The following is a 19,997-nucleotide window of genomic DNA, read 5'->3' on the forward strand; positions in this document are numbered from 1 at the left end:
ACGGACGCTGTGCTTTCCGAATGCTGAAATGATCGTGGCGTTGCGCAGCTAGTCGCATTCGTTGCGATGGTTGCAGTGATCGCTACCACACTACGTTATTTCTGCTACGTATTCATTACCATTTTGATCGCGATTCGTGCGGGCGCTGTGCTCGAGTACTGCCGTGTGTGCGACGTGACACGATCTTTGCTGCACGGCCGCCGGACTGTTTTCCGCGGCGACAAAAGCAACGCTGCCATCCTTTTGCGTCTTGGCGCTCCATTCAATACATTTTGTGATTATGGGTGCTCGGGTTACGAGTGGCCGGCGGCACTGTGTGACTTGTGTGGAAACATTGGTGTGCAGTACAGATGTATCTTCGGGGGCGTCATTTCTTTTTATTTCCTGCCGGCTGTGCAGATATTTGTCTGCAATAAATATTTGCGCGATGAATGGGTGACTGAACACTTCCTCTAGCCATTTAGGTTTAGGTTGTGACATGGTATTACGTGATTACGAACAAGAATCATTGCCGCATTTAAATCACGGCTAGTTCACAGTGTAGAATCTCTCATATGTGTTAACTCATGAGTCTACTTTTCAATGAGCATTCTACTCTGTTATGCAAAAAAAATAACTGGCAGCAACTTATGGGGTAAAAATTGTCCACAGAACAAGTTGTGCATAACAAGTCTTGCTGGTGTTAAGTGGTTATTCACCAGCACTCCCTGGGACAGCCGCACCAGTTTGTTTAACAACACAGTTTCGAAGCCTTGAGAAGGTGATGTCAGAATGCACATGCACCTTGCTACCTTCATTTGCCTGTGACTGCGTGCTACGGACATGATTACTTGTCTGCTGAGTGACGGCGATGGCGAGCACAATCAGCTGTGTATCGACAGTGTAGAACGCTTCCAAGATTTCCTTAATCCTCCTTACATTTTACACTAACAAAAGTTTATTTGCTGACATATAGACACATATTTGCTCCTTCCCTAGTGATCGGCTAGGTTGTCTGGCCCACTTATCCTTTCACATTTGTGTGGTCACGACAGTACCATTCCTGCACAGATTCAAAGCTACAATAACAAAGCTTATTTCAGTTTTTTGAAATTTTGAAATGTGCTAAGCATTGTTGCATGGTGGTTGGTTCTGCAATACCGATGTTGCCCTGTTTCTGAGAGTCCTGTAGTATCAATGGAACCACTGACCTGCCAAGGCAAAGACCACGTTTAATTTGAACCCATTCCATTACTTGAATGAAATAGCTGTTGCTGCTTGCATTAGCAGATTCCCTGCTTTGCACCGGTGCCTAGTTCTGTTCTTGCCCGCTGCGCATGCCTGAATCAGGAGTGTTGCATTTTTCTTTTCTTCTGCGGTGTACTCAGTATAAAGAGTGCTAACCTAGAATTGCGGGCTGCGGGTAGGCATACGTGAGGTTATAATATAAGCAAGCGATTCTGTTGTTTTAATTTTAAGCAGGTTATTTCATTTTGTGCAATGAGGAATCCAAGCCAGGATGTGATTCGCCAAGCCCTGACAGTGATTTTTACACTAGAAAGAGAAGCTCTTTGGCAACCAGAAAGTGTGTGAGCTGGTTAGAAGTCAGTGTGCCTGGCAGTCCACGGGTTAGCATAACAGTCTGTGCAGACAGTGGGGCAAGCATTGTGATGGCAATTCCAGTGTGCAAGATAGGTATACGATTCAGGCAGCGTTCGATTTATCTGCTCAAATCCAAAATTTTAAATCTTTCCCCTCTGCACATTAATGGGACAAGAACATATGCAACAATGGGCCGTACGCATTTTCACTCTGTCCACTATGATCAGCAAGTTTCTATGTTAGCAAAGCGTAAGTGCACTGAAAAAAGTTTTTTCCCCAGAAACACTGGTAATAGTATGAGTCCATATTAACGAGGACTGCACTAATGAGGAATGGCTGTATATGTGAAAGTATGGTTAATTTTTTAGTTCTGATGATGACACAAGCAATTAATCTGTGTTATTTTGAATATGAGACTAAAGAAGTACATTTATCTTGCAACTTATGAAGATGATTAGAAGGATGTGTTGTATGGCACAGCAGTTTGTTGGTTGAAGAATAGCGATTGGCTTTACCTGACACCACTTAAAACAGCAGACTGCAAAATGAGCCCTATAGAGCTGGTAAAGGTATGTTAGGAACAAAGTCGGCGGAAAACAGCACCACTACACATAGTAACAATTCTTGCTCTGTTGTCCTCCTCCCTTAGCGCAGTTTCAATATGCAAACTTACTGCCTGTTCACCCGACAGTACACCTGTACCAAGTTTTGTGAAATTTGTAGCAAACATCAACGGGACAGGAAGCACGGTGTACGCATATCTAGTGCATACTGTGCAGATAGCTTCCTGCCTCATCCTAGCTTGGCGCCTCTATGTTTCTTACCCATCATTACCCAGCACCTATGGCCCTATTTATGCCATTGTCATGTGCTGCAAATCACCAAACACATTTTGTACTCTTGCCCTGCTAGATTTTTTTGGCCCATTAAGTTGTTTCATCCAAATTGGCAAGCTTTTAGAAAATGTTCCTGCAATAGCCAACTTGCTCTTGTTCTTCACGACATGCACCTTGACTGCAATATCCCCCTCGATGCTTTTTTCTTGGCTTTGAAAAAGCATGTGATTCACTTATTTATGTATGGCTTTTTTTGTCGTGCTTTAACCTGTATCCAATAGCTCTAAACTAGATCCAAGCCAGCCGTCGGCAGATTTTCCTAGCCAATCCTTAAGCATCCTGCCTTTTCCTGCAGTCTTGGATATCCCCCAAGGCATTGCCCTTGAGCCTCAGCTTTTTACTGCCTACATTATGGCTTTCCCTTCAGTGTTTTGTTACATGCCTTCACTGATGGCTATATAAAGGGGTCTGCCATCTTGCAATAAATACCCATGTTTTAGTTCTCCAAAACAACATTTTGCATGCTCTAGAATGGCCTGTTTGCTAATGTTACTAAGAATGTGCTCACGTCTTTTTTTATTGTCAGCAAAACTACATTTTGCCTACTTATAAGGGCTTACCGAGAAAGGTATTTTCACTGGATACTGGTTGAAATACTCAGCCATTCACATGGCTCGCAATGTAGCATGGTCTCACCTCATAATGCTTGTACGCCCTCCCACAGCCTAGGATATTTACACCATAACATGTACTTAGCATCGCCGTCTTCCAAGTTACTTGCGTTCAGATCCCCTGTGTGGCACCATCTGGCACATGGCACAAACCGAACTTAACTAAAATCCTAGAATGAGTTCAGACCTGAGCCCTTGTTTTATTTGCTCAGACTATTGTTGAAGCTCCAGTTTCACAGCACCAAAGGTGTATCTTCAAATTTCTTTATGTCGGGCAGAAACTGCAGGGTTTTTTTTAACTCTTTACCATCACATAACCAACTAATCTGTTCTGACTCATCTTTCCTTCTGCACTAGCCGCACAAGTACTGTTGTGCCTCAGTTAGCTCATGCCACTGCATTTCAAGATTGATTTTTGTTTTTGCCTCTAAAGGCTGGAATGGCCTTCCACCTCACAAGGCTTACTAGCCTCTTGTCCTTTGAGCTGGTCACTGCAGAAATCCACCCAGCAAATGATGATGTCCATCCACTGATCAAAGTGATTTCCCCAAGGCAGAGAATATTTGCAATAGGGGAGTAAATATTCATTAATGTCCACCCAAGTGCAGTCATAAGGCCATAAAGAAGAGCTACAAAGCTTTCCTTTGTAGCCGTATGGCTGTGCTTGGATTCTAATGGTTGATTACTTCTACATAAAGCTGACCACTCAAGTATTGTCATTTAGTACTATTTAGGTATAATAAATGTTAAAATAAATTGTTCTAATGAAGTGCTTAGTCGCTTGCTCAGCTCGGCAAGCCAATGCAATGTTCTCTTACGCGTAAGAACTTTCCTCACAATCTATTTCAAGTAATATTGGGGCACATTTACACAATACTTTTGTTGGACGGCATACAGTTGCATTTACGCTTACTTGCACACTGTTCAAAAGCTAGGTCTAGCCAACTGAACCTGTGCACTCAAAAGCTAAGCATGCATTATTGTGCCTGTCTAGGTCAGATTTTTCTTGGTTTCTCTCTTATAGTCTCTTCAGCTAAGCAACACACCGCCTTCATAACATGGCTCAGTGAGAATGCTACGAATGCATGTTTATGCATGTGACTTTTATATATTCAGGATAGTGTTAACAGGGCTGTTGGTTCATCTTGAACACAAAAGCCGTCAACTTCAATTTGCAGCAAAGAGACACCAGTAAAGACAAAAGTCATCACTGCTTTTCAGTTTTTTTTTCGGCTTTCTTCGGCCTAACTTCAAATTGGTCTTTTCCAAGTTTCTGATGCCTCTCGATGCCTCAATTAATTTCATTCTTTCAAAACCACACTTGCAGTGAAATAGATATATTTTGCTGAAAATGTTGACAGCAACTAATAGCACACTCTTTTTAAAATTCAACACATGTTGAGTTGTATAAACATCAGTTAACAGTGAGCAATGCTCACTTTTGCTAGCTAGATTGTGAACTGATCACCTTTACATTCAGTCAGTCTACATTTTACTAATGAGTGAAAATAACTCTTAAACATTGCTTAAAAGTTGTATCAGAGAACATACGCATATATGCCTGTCACATACTTAAATGGCTCAATTTTTATTTCATTTTATTGTGCAACATCATAGACCTCATACTGGAAATCCAAGTTTACAAATTCTTCTTGAGATGTTGGTGTTTGCGCGAGATAAGCAGATTATAGGGTCATTGTATCCTGTTTCCCTGACTGTACAAAGTATTCTTTCCCAGCCTAAGCCAGGAGCCATTGCAATGTAAGCCCTCCAAATTGGTTCTTGCATTTCCTCTACCTGTAATCCACTTTACTGGCTCCCACATCTCATTATGTTTATAGTAATAGAAAGAAATGTGTAGACTTTTATGCAATACAAAGGCACCCATATTGTTTTCCACTCACAGCGACATTTGAGAATGCTTTGGAGTTGAACAAAGTATATGCCAGCTTATTTTGTACATGGCAACAATGACATGGCCTTCAGCAGAACTTCCCATACTTGTTTTTAATTCTGTAGTCTGACTTGTGCAATGGCAATATCAGCTCATGAAGATGTGCTAAAGGACTACCTGACAGCCCGCTGTCTCTGTGGAGAACAAAGTGCCTTGCACTACAACCAAGTGATGCATGTCTAAGCCCCTTTGCAGCCACACAGTGCTATTTCTATTTTGGCTTTAATAATGGACTGAAAAACAACAAAAATAAGTCACTATTGTTACATTGTCACTGTTCTGTAAAATGTAGAACTGCTTTAATTAGAACTGATTTTACCTGTTCCAAACAACTGGAAAAGTCATAATTTCTTATGTGCATTTGTGTTTGACTGCAGTGTGCTAAAATGTGAATTTTTAATGCATACACAATTCAGACACACACAACTTATATATTGAATAGATAAGCATGTCTTTTGCATTAGCAGTAAGCTGGCTGTATACATAGTTTGGGGTGGGGGGGGTTTGTTTACATATTAAAATGACAACTGTGCAAAAGAAAGGCCAACAGCCGGCCGATTCGGTCTGCCAAAACCATGTCGTCGTGATGTCTGGCTCTCTGTCACACTGTGCCGACGAAAACAGTCGGTCGACTGTCAGCGTCGGCGCCACGTCTCCCACAAGACGGCAGTTGGCCGATGGTTCGCCAACTCCCATGTCACACTAGCGAGACCGTGTGCGAGACCTCCCGCCGACTTGGCCCTTTCTCGTTCTCACTCTTCTTTTGTCATTTCCTGCTATGCGAAATTCATGGGCCTGGACGCTTCATTTTTAACTGTTTTAAATAAATCTCACCATAGTAAAACAAACTCTTAACACTTGTGATTATAGCCCAGTACTGAGCGGCACTTATTGCTGGGTCAGAAAGGCATGGCTCGAAAAATAAATCCAGTCGCTTGCGGGTAAACAGACAGGAGAGATTATTTAAAACTAAAATAATAAAAAGAAGAAAAAATTCCCGACCAAGCGGATTCGAACTAGGAACCTCTGGAATGCGAAACTACTGCTATACCCACGACACCATGGAGAACAGAGCAATCCGCGGTTTTCAGAGGTGCTGATAAGAAACACTCAGCAGTGTGACGATAGAACTAAAAAGCAGGCGACCCATGTGCGAAAACTCGGCCGGCGTGCTGCACCGGTCGCTGCTTGCGAATTGTAGCCCCACTGCAAGCAGGGACACACGGAGCAGCAAGCATCGCTGCGCCGCTCGACTCAAGCACTCGAGCTCAAAGCGTACGCTTTGCCACTCGCAGCGGTCTGATTACTGCTTGGCTTGGTGTTGAAGTTCGCACCATAAAAGACAAAATAGAAATATTATCAGAAAGACCGCCTGCTATACACGAGCAGCGACAAAGCATGCTTGCGCTAGTAGCGAGATTTCGGCAACGGCACCGCCTGCGGTCGCGCCAGGCGACGAACTGCGCTGCTGCCTGGCGCAGCACACGCCGCTTCGCGAGTAGCCTGCGCTATAATATCTCTTAATATCGCTTTCCTGTTAGCAGTATAATCTTACCATAAACTAAAGTTATGGTCAATTTCCGCGACACCTTCGGCTGCGGAGCCAGCGGACCGCTGCGGGCGAAAGGCGAGCCGGACCGCAACGGCGGGCCAGCGGCAGCTTGCGAGGCGATTCTGGCGAGAAATTTTGCTCCTATCAGAGTTGTTGCTTTTACCAGCAACTCGGTGTTGATCAACGATCCTCAGGAATGATACATTTGGCACATTTCTCTGTCTGAGCGTTTATTGCTTACGTCAAAAACAATCTTAAGCTGATTTTTATTACGGCGGCGTACGGTATCCAGGCTGGCCTGCCGGCGAGCAGGCTTGGTTTACTTCACGTTCGCACCAAAAAAGACAAAACAGCCATGCTATCAGAAAGGCCGCCTGCTATATTCGAGCAACGACAGCATGCCTGCAAAACAGCCGCGCTTTCGTCAACGACGCCGCCTGCGGCAGCTCCAGTGCGACGAACTGCGCTGCTTCCCGGCTGCCGTGCTCGTCGCTAAGCCTAGCTGGTTTCGCATCGATGCCGCAGCTCAGGGCGCTTTGGAACTAGCCAGCGCCGTAATAAAGAAACTTCTCTAGTCACCCCTTTACTGTCAACCTGTCCCATAATAAAAAAAGTTATGCTCGATTTCCGCGACGCCTTCAGCAGCGGATCTAGCAGACGTCAGGCGAGCCACACGAAGCAGCAGCAGCAGCTGGCGGCTGAAATTTGCTTGTATCGTAGTTATCACTTCAACCAGCACCTTCGCATTGGCCAACGATCCTCAGTAATGATACTTTTTGAACATTCATCTATCCCAGAGCTTGTTATGAACTTAAACAAACAGCACTAGAGCGGAATCGTGTTCGTGTCTGGTGAATGTTTTAGCTCGGCGACCGATCTCGCGTCGACACGGTCGGCAGTCTGGGTTTGTCGGCGTCGCGGGCGTCAAAGCACGTCACACTACGAAGACATCTGGTCGTCGGACGCGTTGGTATCGTTGTCGGCCTAGTGTGACAGGTTGGTCTGCCACAGACACGGTATGCCGACCTGGTCGGCCGATCATCGTTGTCGTGTCGAACTAGTGTGACAGGCTCCTTAGGAAAGGCTGCAAGTGCCATTATTTTTTTCTCTGTCAGCAGTGCATTAACACTGCAGTGTGCAATTTTGAATAACTGACTAAAATATTAAGTATGTAATCTGAACTATTTGAAAAACGTGATTATCCCGGTTATAATTACGGTCGGTTGATAGCAGCCTGTACTGTGGCCTGACCATATATATGGAGAATTCGCAATAAGAATTGCGTCGTTGTTCTGAAATCCTGAGGGTTGCCTAACTTTCAGAGGGGGCAGCCTTCTGTTATTTTCGCAAATCGTCGACCGTTGTGAAAACATCGCGATCAAACGAGGAAGAGTTCGCGATCGCGATATTTTTTGGTGTCTTGGATATAAATGGTCTGCATGTCGTTTCCCACACATATCACAGCCGACCACGATTGTACCTTCGACGAAAATCCTGCGGCAAAAAAAAAAAAGCGTTGACGGAACGGATGTCTCAATTACGCCGCAATTAATACGGGCTATCCCTACTGCAAGATATCTGCGTGTTTTTCTACAAGCATGCATGCCTGTACCGCCGCACGTGATTAGACGACAGGCACTGCCGGGCGCGCCAATCGGAAAGCTGGGACCATCCGCCTCGCTCGCAAGCGCCAAAGTGATCGTACAACACCTTTCCGCCTCACATCCGCCTGGCGGCCGAAAACTGGCGGACCGCTCGCGAAGCGGACGAGGCGGAAGGCGCTCCGAAACGATCGTACAACGGCCCTAATACATTGCATGCAACTCCTGTTGGCACAGAAGCAGCATGGCGGTGGCGAAGATTCCATATTTGCGGGAAACCTGCTCCAGAACATGAAGTCCCGCTTTGTGGATATAAAAATGCAAATCCCATATGCTTTGAGCACAGTGTTAGATGCTCGATTCATGTCAGTGTGCTACAGTCATCCTAGTGAGGCACAGTGGCTGAAGAGTCAGGTGTGTTCGGCATTGGAGAAAAGTCTTCCACTGGAAGGAGACATGGATGCCAGCATTACTGCGTCTGCACCAACTACCGACAGTGATGTGTGGAGCGTTTTTGGAGCTTTGGCCTCGACCAGCACTGTGAGCACTGCAACAAGACGGCCACTGCTAGAGTTAGAGGACCACCTGCACCCACCTCTGAGGCCTAGAGCAGAAAACCCCTACCTCTGGTGGAGGACCAGTGGCAAGGAAACCTTTCCACAGTTGGCAAAGGTTGCTCAATTATACACTGGGATACCAGCAACACAGGTGTCCAGTGAAAGGCTATTTTCTGCATCTGGAAAAGTTGTCACGAGAAGGAGGGAGCTCCTGCTTCCTGAACATGTAGAGCAGTCGGTGTTTTGTGAGCATCTCGGCCAGAGAGCATGCAGGAGTGCCAATAAATATTCTAGACTATTCTAGATCCTTGTACTAGTTGTGCTTTTCTTTCATTCAGTTACCTTGTGAATTCTAGAAACTACGAGTTCCAGTGTAAATATTTTTTTTACAGCTGTGTTTGCGTTCGCAAACCATTCGCTTCGCTTCGAAAATATTCGCTTCGATTCGAAAATATTCGAACAAAATGACTATTCGCTTCGTATTCACTTCGAACTTGAAATTCACTATTCGCACATGCCTAGAATTTAGTACAGTGAGCGTGAGTTATGAGGCATTGATCCACGAACTCAGACACGCCGTTGCAGATAGGAAGGCTCGATCACTTAGCTAAGCGTCTGCTTGGACTTATCACTGACTTGGGGTCGTCACTTCGTTATTTAGGTTTTTCCGCTACATGTAAGGACAGTGAGCATTGTAAGGACATGCAAGGACATTTAAAGCAACCGTCAATGCGAAACCATGCATAAACGGCACGAAGGTGTCATGTGGCTTCCGCGACAGTTAAGCAGCAGTTCCATCGCTGCCTTAGCTCGCGGAGCATAAGGTGCACAGTCCTCTTGTTTAGCACAGAGTGCAACAAGAATGTAAAAATCAAGTTTTTAGAACTAAACTTCCACTTCACATTTTTGTCTCAAGGCCCAATCATTTATTTTGGCAATTTTGCTTTATGACTGGATGACTCTTCTGCAAAGAAAGCTCTTAAAACGGCCACTTTTAGAAGCACTGATACACTCAATAACACCGACCAAGAATCTTGTCACCTACATACATACGTAAATTAATAGAAATCGAATAATAATCCATGACTGGGAGTTGAACCCGTGGCGGCGCCAACAGATCAGGTTTGCAGGCAGCTGTGTGAGAGCACTAGGCTAGAGCCTCAGCTTAAACACTCTCTCGCGCTGTGCATTGCACATCGTCGTCTTCATCAACTAATGCTACCAGTGAAGTAACACCATCGCCAGACATGCCAACGACCCAGCAAAGCAAAACCACGGGCCAACCAACCAGGCTAAACACATGCTTTAAAAACTGCTACAAACTGCTACACGAGTGGCTAGTTGGCAAAAAAGAAAAAAGGTCAATGTAAACTGTATGTCACTTTTGACTGCACAGGGACACCATGTTTTTCACCCCCCCCAAAAAAAATGAAAATTCGTATGTAGAAAATAATATACGTCTTAAAAAAAAACAACAACGAAAGTGGCGTTCTGAAATAAACATCGAAAAAAGTCCACCAAATTTTCAAAAATAAAAACCAAATATTTCTATGCTGATCTCATGCACTCCTGAGGCAATCGCTGGGAAGCTATCAAACACTGTCTCTGAGGCCACTCTCCACAGACAGGCAGAATGTCAACTCAAGCATTTATTTGTAAGCTGCAATTTAACACTCATGGTCCATGTCAGAACTGCCATCACTAGAGTTTGTGCTCGTAGCATCAAGATCAGAACTGTCACCATCAGTGAGTGAAATTAGCAATACGTGGCACAACACAGTGTCTATGGCATCCATTGCTGCCTTGCTCACCACGAGTTCTGATAGGTAAGCAGACATGGGCGAAGAAATCTGCCGTAATTGGCAAAGCAAATATTTTTGCTCCACAGAGTGATCCGGGATAGATGGCTATTCCCAAGATTTTCAAATACATAGCCAGCACTCCCATCTTGCCATTGGAATAGGGTTGCTCCAAAAAGAGTCCATAAACTTCATCCGTATCTGCCATAGGAATTCTACATTCATACAGACCATTCAAGAATTAGAAGAGATGGTCATGAAGCCAAAACATGATAAGTACAGCCTTTGTACTTCTAAGCCATGTAATGAGGGCCTCTGTAGTATTCATGGCAGTCCTAACTTTCGGAGGATTGAGGATGAGAGCTCCTCTCACCTTCAAAATATTTGGAATGCTGGCAATGCATAATGAGCAAAAACACCTTGGGCTTTCAACTTTTGACAAAGGCTGTACATGCATTCAAAGAAGTTTTAAAGTGCCTCACAGGTGACACTTCTGACATTAGATCAAAAATGACTATTTCCCTTAAAAGATGTCACAAAGCTCACCAGAGGGTGTTTGTCCTTTTCCCTTAACGCTGCCACTTCTATGTACAGCTTTTGAGATTGAAGTGGTGACAGGTATGAGGAATACTTGCAGGGAATGCTGATTCCATCATCTTAAGAGAAAATAAATTTTAAAATCAAAGAAAGTTAGTGATCAGGAAATACAATTACACATAAACAACCATGTCTTTTTAGTATGGGTGTGCGAATATGTTAAATTTCAAAAGCAAATTGAATATGTTTGTTAGTAGGTCATATTCAGTTCGAGAAATCGATATTCGAGAATTTCTGAAATTTCAGCAGCAATCGAATCCTGCGCCAACTTTCATAAGTCAGGCCATTGCAAAACCACAATATCTGGGCAAATTGTCTCCAGATCAAGTTTAGCCCTCTCCGCTTTCTCGTTAGTTTATCACATGTACCAATCGCATTTGGACACTGCTAGGCTGGACCTCATGCGAAATTCTGCAAATGGGCTTTAAAACATATTGCTCGTGATGAGGACTGACCAGTGACCACCCACTTGGAACAATCACAACGCGAAAGCGTGTGGTTTTCTGTTTGACCCTTCCGTAACCTGCTACGTGCTTAACGCCCACACCTGTACCACTCGTCCTGTCACCTTCACAACCCTTCTTGCGTGAGCTGCACCATCTTATTTTGGTCTACTCCAATGTGCAGAAAAGCCGACTTTCAAAGTTTCACATGGGGCTACCGAAGGCTGGTTGAGTTCAAGTGCCACCGGCAGGGCAAGCAATCGTGTAAAAATCCTGCCTATTGCATAGTGCACTTTAGTGAGAAAGCACTAATCCAGTGACTCTGGCCCGAACAAAACTGTCTAGCGTTTCTTTGTGTGTCTGTACGAGAGCATCGTGGATCACACAAATTCCACTGGTGGCAGCACCTGCCATCCCAGGGCAGTGGCGCATTGCTTGACCAGCTTAACCGCTGCACCACTGCGCTAGGAGGACTCCCAGGGATCAATGAATGTTAAGTAGAGAAAGACCAATTCTGCATATAAGGCTATGTCATGCATTCGCCCTGCATATGAATGTTGTAAACATTCTCTCTCATTCTGATCCCACACATCTCTGACATGCGCATAATGGTGAGCATGACAAAAATAGGAGGGCAGCTCTCGCTAGGCCGAAAAGCATCCTGGCTGCATAATTGCGGTTTCTAAGCTTGAGGGCGGATGTCGGTCAGGCAAGCACCAGCCATCCAAACTCCGCTGCGCACTGCTTTCAGGCGCAGACTGGCGCGTCACTGGTCTCTCCTTTTTTTTACAAGCAGTCTCGTGGTTTCGACACCAATGTGCATTCCGCTCACTTATGTCCACATTGTCCTTCCAGCACACTGAAACTGCGCTCTCGTCACGGGTTGTTTGCTGTTTGTGCAATTGAGCAGACTCGCAAGGCTTCACCGCATTTTTGGAAGTTTTTTTTTTTTTTCTGGGGGGGGGGGGGGTCTTTTTTTTTTATGCATTAGCATTAGAGGCACCATGTTGGAAAAGCTTGCCCATCTTTCCGTCTGCCTGAAGCTTTGTTTGGCAGGTGGAAAAGTGAAGAGAGGAAGATCCTTAATTGCCACTTTCAGAGGAGATGAGGGAGAAGGAATGTGGGGGAGGGAAGACAAGGCAAAGAATGGATGGGATGGACGGCTAGAATTTTAAAAAATGCACTGTAAATTATCCGCTCGCTTTTGAGGCCTCGTACGTGGCATGAACGCTCAGTGGCTTGTACTCTACTTAATGAAATAATTTTATAGCCAACCTTAAACACCCCTTTTCAGAGGCCTTTTAATGCTATCGTGTTAAAATTTCAATATTTGCACACTACTTTTTAGACAACTTGGTGCTGTGAATATTGAAAATGAAGACAAATGCTTCACTTCAAAACTAAGCAAATTTTTCTATTGTGGCTTGCAAACACTGATAACCTCAGAACAGGAGATATCATGGTGCACAAATAAATGTCATTTGGTAGTGTGCTTAGAAATAGGTTAAGAAACTGCATTAGTTTCATGCACTTCCTTGAATTCAGCAAAAGCAAAATAGCCACAATGCTGTATCTTACTGGTACTCACCTACGGAGCAGAAACATGGAGCTTAACGAAAACGGCTCAGCTTAAGTTAAGGACAACGCAGCGAGCCATGGAAAGAAAAATGATAGGTGTAACGTTAAGAGACCGGAAGCGGGCAGAGTGGGTGAAGGAAGAAACGTGGGTTAATGACATCCTAGTCGAAATCAAGAGGAAGAAATGGGCTTGGGCAGGGCATATAATGCGAAGGCAAGATAAGGGTAACCGAGTGGATTCCAAGAGAAGACAAGCGTAGCAGGGGGCGGCAGAAGGTTAGGTGGGCGGATGAGATTAAGAAGTTTGCAGGCATAGGGTGGGCACAGCTGGCAAAGGACAGGGTTAATTAGAGAGACATGGGAGAGGCCTTTGCCCTGCAGTAGGTGTAGTCAGGCTGATGATGATGATGCTGCTGCTGCTCACGCAGCATGATGCTTAGACGATGCAATTTGTTTGCTACACCATCAGCCTACATACTGTAATAATGAACACAAGAAGTACCGCATTTACACGCTTGTAAGTCTACCTATTTTTCAAACTTTGAAAACCCGAAGAGGGGAGGGGGGGGGGGGGGGGGGGGGGTCAACTTAAAATCGAAACCAAAGCATCGCACCATAAACAAAGGCGAGACTAAGAAGATATCAGGCATGCTACAGCGTGGTTTTCAGCTGTTCCACACAATGTCATAATGTGGCTGTTTGCGAAGTGCCGGATTTCGCTGCACGACGATGTTAGAATGACGGGCTGTGGGACTGCAGCAGTGATCGCGATGGCAGCGCTAGTGAGTATAGTGGTGCAAGTGTGGACGAGTAGTTTAATGACTAATACATTTTCGTTTTGGAATGTGCCCACGGGCGCCGATAGCGGCTGGCGATAGGCGGAGGCCGCAGGATAGTGCTATCGCGTTCTATTATTAAGGGCCAAGTGTAAACGACCTTCAGTTTTTTTTTTCCTTTTTTTAGAAATGTGATGTGGAGGGGGTCGACTTATGTTCGAGTCGACTTACAATCATGTAAATACGATATGCACTGCAAGTATTTTATAGTTCACTGCTTGATTTTGAAGTGATAAGACTCAAAGAAAAGAAAAGAAAAAAAATGTCACCTTTCAAGAAACGTTGTGCACCATCCAAACACTCTGGAGAAAGCTCATTGTCACCAAAAGAGCCTAGCAGCTCGGACACAAGGATATCTGCCTTCTCAGAAGGATCAAAGTCACGCATGTCACATGACACCACCGTGACGCGGTCTTTCCAAGAGTCAGTTTGCTGCGAAAGTAACCTGCATAAAACATAAGGAAGCACTCTTCTCAGTACACTTCTGATGTTTACAATGTCTCATTCTCAAAGCAATTTCACAAGGTCGAGGCAGAACCAAAGCCAAATTTCTTGAATGTTACTCAGCATAAAATCTGAAGCACCAAGCTGCATGTATGAGTGGCTGATACTATAATCACCGACAGCCCTAGCTCCAGTCCCTGATGGTACGCCACTGTACCAACAGGCAACTCTAACGCAAAGGAACCACATTCACTGTGTGACACTGCCATGTAAGAATGCTTGCATTACCAAAAATTGAAAATTGGTTTTTGGGGAAAGGAAACGACCGCAGTATCTGTCTCACATCTCGGCAGACACCTGAACCGCGCCAGAAGAGAAGGGATAAAGGAGCGAAAGAAAGAATAAAAGAAGAAAAAGGTGCCGTAGATATTTCGACCACCTGGGGATCTTTAATGTGCACTGACATCACACAGCACACGGGCGCCTTTGCGTAACGGAGGGCTCCGGAATAATTTCGACCACCTGGGGATCTTTAATGTGCACTGACATCGCACAGCATATGGGCATCTTGCATTACCAACTTTTGCTGATGTAGGCATGTGGCTGAATTGGCCCCGTGTATATACACGAGCTTGACTGTCTACAATGTGATTAAACCAACGTGATGCAGAGTTTAAAGCGACATGCAAAATTAACAGACTGCATACTCAATCACTGCCTATTTCTGCCCAAACTTGCATTGAGCAGAAGCATAAGAAAGTTATATGCTCCTTGCTTGTACTAAGGTAAATAAATTTTACCAACAAGATTTTCATGTGTTAGCATTTTAAACATGGCCCACTGAAAATGATGCTATCTGATTTTGCACAACAGTTATTCACTGCATTATAACTTGTCACCTTTTGCACGAACTGAGAATGACTAACTACAAAATATTTTTCTATTACCTTTACATGTGAAAGTATGGTGCATTTATTTTGTAGCATGCAGCATTGTGCCTGGCTCCAGAAGAAGACGACATACCCCAAAACGCTCGGCGGGTGGGCGCAGATCAGAATTCGACGGCTACACGATCAGATCTCAGTGTTGCGCCTCCTTGGCTTTCCAGCGGCTCCGCTCCCTCCTGACAGAACGAGTCCTCTTAATAAATATGTGGGCACCAGACACCTTCGGCTTGTGTCTGGGATGCTCCGCACACAAACTGGTGACTCTGGACTTTGAGCTGCCCCGCCTTTGTTCCTGGCTTGTGCCTGCATCAGCGTATGCCTACTGCTGCACGGAGCTCAAGACCCCGGCTGCCTTCGACACCTGCCACAGAACCTGTAAGCGATGGCAAAAGCTTCCTCCCCTGCCTCGTCGCTTCTGTCATCCCCGCCGCCACCCCCGCATGAGCACGACGCCATCTCCACGCTCCAGCTGCCCGAATTCTGGATTGGATTGGATTTTAGATTTCTATGGCGCAAGGGCATCTATGGCCAAAGAGCGCCATGGCACAAGATATTTTCGACTTCTCATGATGAGGTCAAAGACCCATTTCCCAAGCATTTCACCCTAAATAAGCCGACACAAGACCGGGGCAAAGCTTGTACCCATTGTATCACCGGTGGGTACCCGGTGGCACTTGGGATCGAACCCCGCACTTCCCGCATGCGAGGCGGATGCTCACCCACTTGGCCACCGCTGCGGTCAGCTGCCTGAATTCTGGCCCTCGGACTCAGAACCCTGGTTCCCGACCATCGAGTCCAAGTTTCACCCCAGCATCATCACATCTCAGAAGGACATGTATGATCATGTCATCGGTGCTCTCCCTCTTGTCACTGTTACGGTCGTCAAGAGACATTCTGCACTCACCGCCTGCTGATCGCCCTTACGACTATCTCCGCGCGGTGCCATTGCGACGCACTTGCGACTCGGAGCAACGTCGCCTGCAACAAACACCTGCTTCAGGCGGAAGAACCCGGCACCCATAAGCCCACTGAGCTCCTGCATCGTATGATGCACCTGCTGCTACCCATTCTCCGTCTGTGGACACATCGCTGCTACGGGAACAGTTCCTGCAATGCCTTCCTGAGCATGTCTGCACGATCCTTAGCATGTTGCCAGCAGACATCGCCTCACTGGCCCAAATGGCTGACCAGCTCATGGACGTCTTCCCTGCGGTTCACTGTTCCTCCGCTCCTGTCACATCTGCGCGATCAGCCACTGGTGACCACTTAGACCAGCTACTCGCCCCCATCGCTGCACTGAGGCACGAGATCGGCAAGCTGCCTTCTAACAGTACTGTCCTGCGGGCACATCGCACTGGTGGCTATCCCAGTCTCAGCACTGCGAGGCACTCTGCAGAGAAGACCGTTTCCTCTGGTCTCATCGCCGCCGCTCATACCACGCGCACTACGATTCCCGCGTTCGTCAGTGCTCGCAGCCCTACAATTTTTCAGGCAACCACCGTGCTTGGGATGTGTCACTGTCCACGGCCCCGGACGATCTCTTCATGGCCAGCCCAGCAGCATGCCAGGAGTCTTCCACCACTCTGCCTTCCTTGCGCTTGCGATCCCACTGTAAGCCGCAGGTAATGACTCCACCAACTGTGATCACAACTCAGGCACCTGTTCTATCACTCCTGCCTCCTGTCTCCTCACCACCCCATGCCTTCTCACCGGCTGCGACACCTTCATATTTCACCACTCCCACTATTGAGGAGCCGCATGACCCGCCTACTAGTGATTCGAGCACCTGTGCCGAAGCACATGTACCTATTCCGTCTCCCTCACCACCCGATGAACATTTTCACACAGCCCTTGACATCCTCGCATCCCGATTCAGTGGCGGTGAGAGTCCTGGCTTCTCATCTGCCTTGCACCGTTGGTTCCCTTTCACCGGTAACGAAAGTCCCGGCCTGCGAAGACAGTGCGGCTTCAGCAGCATCCTCTGTGCTTGCTGAAACGACCACACTGCCCAAAGTCCCCATTACGGCACGGTAAGACACAGAAGTGGCAGACAGGTCTACATTATTTATGAGGCTACGTTTCCGATGCATATACCACAACAGAGTGAACCCAAGTCCCCAATACTTGAAGGCACGCAGCCTCCCATGCAGCAGCAGCTACCATCACCGCCGCGCCCTCGCTACTCTGTGTTTCGAGCTGCCCAGTCCTGCGTCCGTTTAACCTTTATTGCTTTCCCTACTCCACTGAACTCTTTCAGTGCCTTCTCTTTCTCAGCGACCCATACAGACTTCTTTCCATATCCATCAAACACCTCCTTCACATTTGCACACTGCGTGCTTTACCCCAAGGGCATTAAAAAAACTGGCTTCCCCAGGCAGCTTTCGAAGCCTGGTGGCAAAGTTTGCATTAGCTACCTTAAAAAGCTTGGGGAAAAAATAAAGAATTGACACAATATTCGTACCTTGGTAAAAAATATAAAGCGAGGTGCATTTTGAAGCATTCTTTGATGCCTCCCACGCAATTTCACAGATTCTTTGTGCTCAATTTGCGGAAGTTAAAATTGTCCGCCACAGAAAGTTACTGGTCTTGCCCCGCAAGCAATGCACTGGTGTACACACTGCTACAACAGGAAGAACAAATGCAAGCATAGGGTAGCACATTCAGCATGGAAATACACCAATTAAGCACCCCACATAAAAATACAAGCTGTTAGTGACTGCACAGAACTTAAAAGCATGCAAAAAAAAAAGCACAGACATCATTTCACGTTCTTCCAGCAACTAGACCAAGAATGTTCTCTCCTCCCATTTTCCCCCATAAAATTTTTCATTTTCCTGATTGCCTAATTGTTGGACACGTCTCTCTCAAAAAACATAAACTCTGCATGCACAGTCAGTGCAACAGTTTGTGCAACGTGTCACAAAACTTCCCTTGTGCATCACCTGCATGCACTGACACAAACAACACTTTCCCCAGGCACCATTTTGTCGGACAAGTAGTGGGCATTTCACTAAGCAGTGACATTTCTGCCCCCTAAAAACCATGTAAAGGAGTGGTGCATGGGACACTCACGTGATTACTGCATTGGGATTCTTTTCAATCGCATAAAGACGAACCTTCTGGCCAGCCAATTCAGCAGCTGTCAGTGCTGCCCTCACCAGGGGACCCCTTCCAGCACCAACAACCATTATAATGCTGCAAACAATGGCATGCAAGTAAAAAGGCTCATTTCAAAATTCCACATGTGCACACACAAATGTTAAATGCTTGTCCCTATCTTCAAAAAATCACTTGACTCTGGCTGCATTTTCGATGACACCCGCTTACGAAATAAGCATGGCAAGCTGCCATGAGGTATAGTTAAACTAGGTATTACCAGATGTGAGCAGGATGTGACAACAGTTTGACTGTCACTGTGCTTTACAGCAGCAAGGCAGTGGTAATTCAGCACAAGGGAGCAACAAAGACCAAACAAGAACAGAAAAAAAAAAACTACAGAGGGCCTTCAAAACTTAAAAGTCTGTGTTACATTTACCTTAAGAAGATTTTACAGTTGATGGCTGATCAGACAATGTTATCAACTGGTTATGAATCCAAAACCATGACACTGATGGCGGTAGTTGGCTGGCAAGTGGCTGGTGGTAGCAGTTTTTAGGTGCCCAGTGAAACAATTGCAGCACCATCTGGGCACTGCAGGTTGCCTATGGTGCCACATAGCCACCCGAATGAAACACCTTTTAAGGAGGTTCTTGAGACATGAGGCCATCATAAAAATAATGAGCTGCGTAAGCGCCCCGTCACTACCATTTCAGCATTAGTTTGATACAAGAACAGCACAATCTACACAATGCTCATTAACCAAGGAAGGAGGTATACTGAATTGAAGCTAAATTTATTACTATTCAAACTCCCCAATAATAAGTGAGCGAAGTAAACATACATAATACCCCTGTCACACTGGAAGGTTTAAAGTCATTCAAATCAATTGGCATTTGATGCATCAAATGTCATTGGCTCTATTTCGGAGCTACACAGTAAAATATAATGCCATTTGCAAATTATAGCAATGACGATCACTGAAAAAAAATTGGCACAAATAAGGGACAACAGTGCGCATAAAATGTGCATGTGTAGTATTTTTAAACTCTGTAAAAACATTTCTGGGTAATATCATAGGCGTCACATGTTATTTCCAGCCATGCTGCAGCCCTTAAGCCATCAAAAGACAAGCCAAGTGTCAACCCCAAATCTCATTAAAGGGTCCCTGAAAAGGGTGTTTAAGTTTGTCTATCATATGCTTGCATTAAGTAGAGTACAGGCCACCGAGCGTTCATGCCCTGTGCAAGACCTCAAAAGCGAGCTGATAATTTACAATGCAATTTTTAAAACTCCAGCTTCCGCACCTAGCGGCGACCTGCGCTGCTGGGCTTTCGCCCGAATCAGCGCTCGTTACGTCAGCACCCGCGCTCATTACGTCATGTAGCGCTTGTTAGATCAGCAGCGGACTGCTAGCATTGCTTCGCGCGCGTCGGCAGCCGGTGGAGGGGGCGAGAGCGAGGGGCCGGTGGAGGAGTGCCGGCATTTCAGCATGCAAAAAGTGA

General features: G+C 45.8%; 1 protein-coding gene across 3 annotated transcripts in view; it reads right to left on the minus strand.

Annotated features, from left to right (window-relative positions):
* Nucleotides 1-19,997, minus strand: part of csul (protein arginine N-methyltransferase 5) — a 95,179-nt gene that overhangs the window by 35,027 nt on the left and 40,155 nt on the right. For all 3 annotated transcript variants that reach the window (XM_077647505.1, XM_077647504.1, XM_077647506.1), the window contains exons 11-13: nt 18,469-18,591; nt 14,275-14,450; nt 11,098-11,207 (exon numbers count right to left, since the gene is read on the minus strand). In XM_077647505.1, coding sequence (XP_077503631.1) covers nt 11,098-11,207; nt 14,275-14,450; nt 18,469-18,591 — 409 coding nt within the window. The remainder of the gene's footprint in view (nt 1-11,097; nt 11,208-14,274; nt 14,451-18,468; nt 18,592-19,997) is intronic.

The sequence above is a fragment of the Amblyomma americanum genome, chromosome 1 (genome assembly GCF_052857255.1).
Source record: "Amblyomma americanum isolate KBUSLIRL-KWMA chromosome 1, ASM5285725v1, whole genome shotgun sequence".
NCBI classification, from domain to species: Eukaryota; Metazoa; Arthropoda; class Arachnida; order Ixodida; family Ixodidae; genus Amblyomma; species Amblyomma americanum.